At 30.2% G+C, this 3,684-nt stretch overlaps 1 protein-coding gene across 1 annotated transcript in view; it reads right to left on the reverse strand.

Moving 5' to 3' along the window:
* The window catches only part of LOC108916185 (epidermal growth factor receptor substrate 15-like 1), a 26,835-nt gene extending 24,970 nt beyond the window's left edge, over nucleotides 1-1,865 (reverse strand). The window contains exons 1-2 of the mRNA XM_018722392.1: nucleotides 1,671-1,865; nucleotides 1,428-1,616 (exon numbers count right to left, since the gene is read on the reverse strand). Coding sequence (XP_018577908.1) covers nucleotides 1,428-1,616; nucleotides 1,671-1,856 — 375 coding nt within the window. The 5' untranslated portion in view covers nucleotides 1,857-1,865. The remainder of the gene's footprint in view (nucleotides 1-1,427; nucleotides 1,617-1,670) is intronic.
* Between the last annotated feature and the right edge of the window lie 1,819 nt (nucleotides 1,866-3,684).

Consider the following 3,684-nt stretch of genomic DNA (forward strand, 5'->3'; position numbering starts at 1 on the left):
TTTTTTTTAGTTATTATTTTATTTGAGTAAATTTAAATAGTAACAATGAATAAACAGAACATCAAGGATTTTATTTTTGTGCTTACTTTTGTTCTACACGTTTTACTTTTCAAGATTTCAGTACCTAAAAACGCCAGAAATTTGACTATTTCTCGGCCAGTGATATGGCCACCTTAATGGTGAGCTCCTGGAAGTTGTTTGGTGATATGGATTTTAGAGAACTGTATTATGTATAAATAAAAAATTGATTAGATGCAGCTCTGTTGGTGGTATATAAATGGCCTGCAGAATTTAGTCTTCTTTGTGTTATAATATTTACACAAAAACTAGGTATTGCAAAAAGCGCAAAATTCAAAGAGCTGACATAGCAAATTTCTCAATAAATTAATTAACAAAATATTTTATAATATTAATTAAACAAAAAATACTTAATATCTAATAAGTAACTAATTCTAAATTACAATGCGTGAACGCAACATCAAGTATATCCAAAATTATTAGAGAAAAAAACAAACAACTTTTGTAACTAATTGTAAGTGTTACTTTTATGTTGTGGCTATAATGCTTAAAAAATAATTTCTAAATTTTAATAAGGGGCATATCAAACTGAAAGATATGTGGATAAATATTGCTCTAGCTTTTTCATATGCAGTTTTCATTTGAGCCAAAAATGAGAAAAATCACACAAGTATCATAATGAAAAGGTAACATTTTGAGAAATTATACTGTTTTGGAGTAAAATCAATTTAAAAATTTTTAAACACAGTTCATAAAAAAAATTTGAAAACAACTGATAATTACTTTTTTTACGACATAAAAACTTACTATTTGTACTTAAATAGTGAGTTCCTAGAGAAATAGTTGGAAAAAGTTTTTATTTGTAATTGGAGAATCAAACATAATTTAGTTATTACACTGACTAAACGTGGTCTTCTTAACTCTTATTTTACTGATTTTCCTTTATATTTGCAAATACGTACATAGTTTTGAAATATTGTTGTCTTTACATTTTTTGAAAGTTAAACTATAATACCATTAATAGTCTATAACTCATTTTATCAATATTTAAATTCAATAAATTATTACACAATTTTATAAATAATCGACTCCTATTTTTCATAACTTAAATCAAGGTAAATAGTTTAGAATTTAGACAGACATTTTTGTGGTATGTAACATAATTTTTAAACCAATTTTACTCTCAAGTAGGGCATCCTAGAAATTATTTTTTGATTAAATTTAAGTAATATCCGATTTCAAATTTAGCTGTTTTATCTTAAATGATTTCAAATATCTGTAAAAAATAACTTGTATGAGTTCACTGTTTAGGGTTCTGGTTCCCTTATAAGGCATTTAGTAGTAGAATTTGCTGATAAAATATTACAGGCTAATTTCGGGACACCCTGTATAAGTACTTATAGTCCTACCTCTTTGCTGATGTTGCCATTTGTCATTAATACTTTATTATAATCCGGATCCCTGAATTCCGGTTCAATCCTAAGTGCTGCATCAGGAACTTGTGTGGCATCTCCTAGTTCTATAGCAATACCGCATGATGAAATTCCATCGTTCATTTGCCTTGTTTGCTCTTGTAATTGAGTAATTAAAGCTTTAGCCTATGAGATCAATTGAAAGTTAAGATATATATTTTAGAAAATATGTAGACTTACTTGACTGATGCAGAATTGCGTATCTTGCAAATTTGACGTTAAACCATCAAGTTTGTTCATACTTTCTATTTTTTGCTCTTCTAATCTCTGCTCTTCCCTGCGAAGGCTTTCTAGTTGTGCCCTTTTACTATTTAACTCTTCTTCTTGTATTTTTACTAATTCTGCTTGTTCCGCTGCTTGAATCATTAATTTGTCAAGCTGAAAATTATTAAATTAATATATTATAACAATAATGAAATTATGCTAAATAAGTAATAAACAAGATGAAAGTTTTTTTTTTTCAAACTTTGGGAACAAGTAGATTACCAAAAAATTATCAATTTGTTATTATATATTTTATATTTAAAACATGTCTTTATTTTAGTTATTTGGAATTACCCCCCCCCATCTTTAGGGAAGCAACTTTGAATAGAGGTAAGTTTAGTACAATTGTCATAATTTGATTCTAATAACTTGTATTAACTTCATATAGGTACATAAAATATTGGAATATTCTCAGGAATCTGATATTTTTAGGAACATATTCCACATAAATAGTTCTCATTTATACAGGGTGTCCCGAAATTAAGCGGCAATATTTCTACAGTGTGTTATATGTCGAAAAAGATTATTTTTTCTTTATATAAATGTGGCTCTAAAATTCTTCCTAAGGAAGTTATAGCCACTTAAAGGGCTGATAATGGTTTTTTCTAAATAACTCCGAAACCAGTTGAGATTATTACTGAAACGAAATTTACAAATTTTCATCACATACGTTCCAAATCTGGGGGGGGGTAGGGGGTAAAATTTACCATAACTTTTTATGCTTTGACTTTTTGACTTTTGACTGAAAACGATGAAATTTCAGAGTTTTTTAGTAAAAAAAGGTACCTACTCTTTGTCCATATCGATAGAATGTTCCATTTTTGTGTAAAATCCGTTTAAAAATAATGTTACATGAGTAGATATATGAGGCGGTTTCTGGATCAGGAAGTGACGTCACGAACTCGATGGCCAGCGTCCATCGAGTTCGGCGCGCTCCTTCAGCGACTTCTTGTGGGCATTGTCGTTGTGCAAGAGATGCGTGGGTGTTGGCATGCAAGAAGTGTCATGGCGGTACGGGGGTGGCTACCTGAGGAGGCTGAGGGCAGGTGATAGGTCGCTAACAAGAAGTGTCATGGCGGCATGGAAGTGACGTNTGTTATGTAAGACATCGAAATTGTCACACCGTTGTTTAAATAATTACCACTGTCATCAATTTCGAAAGAAAAAAATATGCGCTGTCATTTAAAAAAAAATTATGTCATCGCTGCCGTAAATGGATTATCGAAAAAAACATTTTTTCCACATAATAAGGTGCCCTGGATCAAATAAAAATAGACGGGTCTCACCGTTTTTCGAAAAAAAAAATTGTTTAATGAAAATATGAATTTTATGCAGAACTTTTTTACCACGCTGTATAAACATAGGTGGACAAATGCCTCTTCCGGAGGCTACAAACTGTTAAGGGCGCCACATTCTTTAAATAGTGTTTTCCACAAAGATAAATAATTTCAAACATTTAATAACTGAATAATCTAAAGCTTATCAAATAATAGGAATGTTATGTCATGCCATCTGGGTATTTTCAAAGATGCCGCAGTAAAACGAATAAACAGGTGTAAAAAACGATCAAACCATCAAGGCTTTAAGTACTGAAATCTACGAAAATACTAACTTTTGTTATACAACTCCACATGTAAATATTCTTATAACATTTACTTGCTTAATCCTACATATAAAATTGTTTACTTTTACTTATAAGTACGTGAAAATAATTCTTAAAATGTGGGGTTAGGATCAGAGGCGGACTGGCTAGATGAACAGGCCCGGGAAACATTCATCAAGCGGCCCGTTTTGTGAAAGTTTCAGAAATTATTTTATTTTAAATTGTCTCTTCGTGAATGATTCATTTGAAATATTTGAAAAAAGTTAGCCATAGATAATTTGATATTGTTTTAAAAATAATTAATATCACAATTTGTTTGTAGATAAA

The sequence above is a fragment of the Anoplophora glabripennis genome, unplaced genomic scaffold (assembly GCF_000390285.2).
Source record: "Anoplophora glabripennis isolate ALB-LARVAE unplaced genomic scaffold, Agla_2.0 scaffold1767, whole genome shotgun sequence".
NCBI classification, from domain to species: domain Eukaryota; kingdom Metazoa; phylum Arthropoda; class Insecta; order Coleoptera; family Cerambycidae; genus Anoplophora; species Anoplophora glabripennis.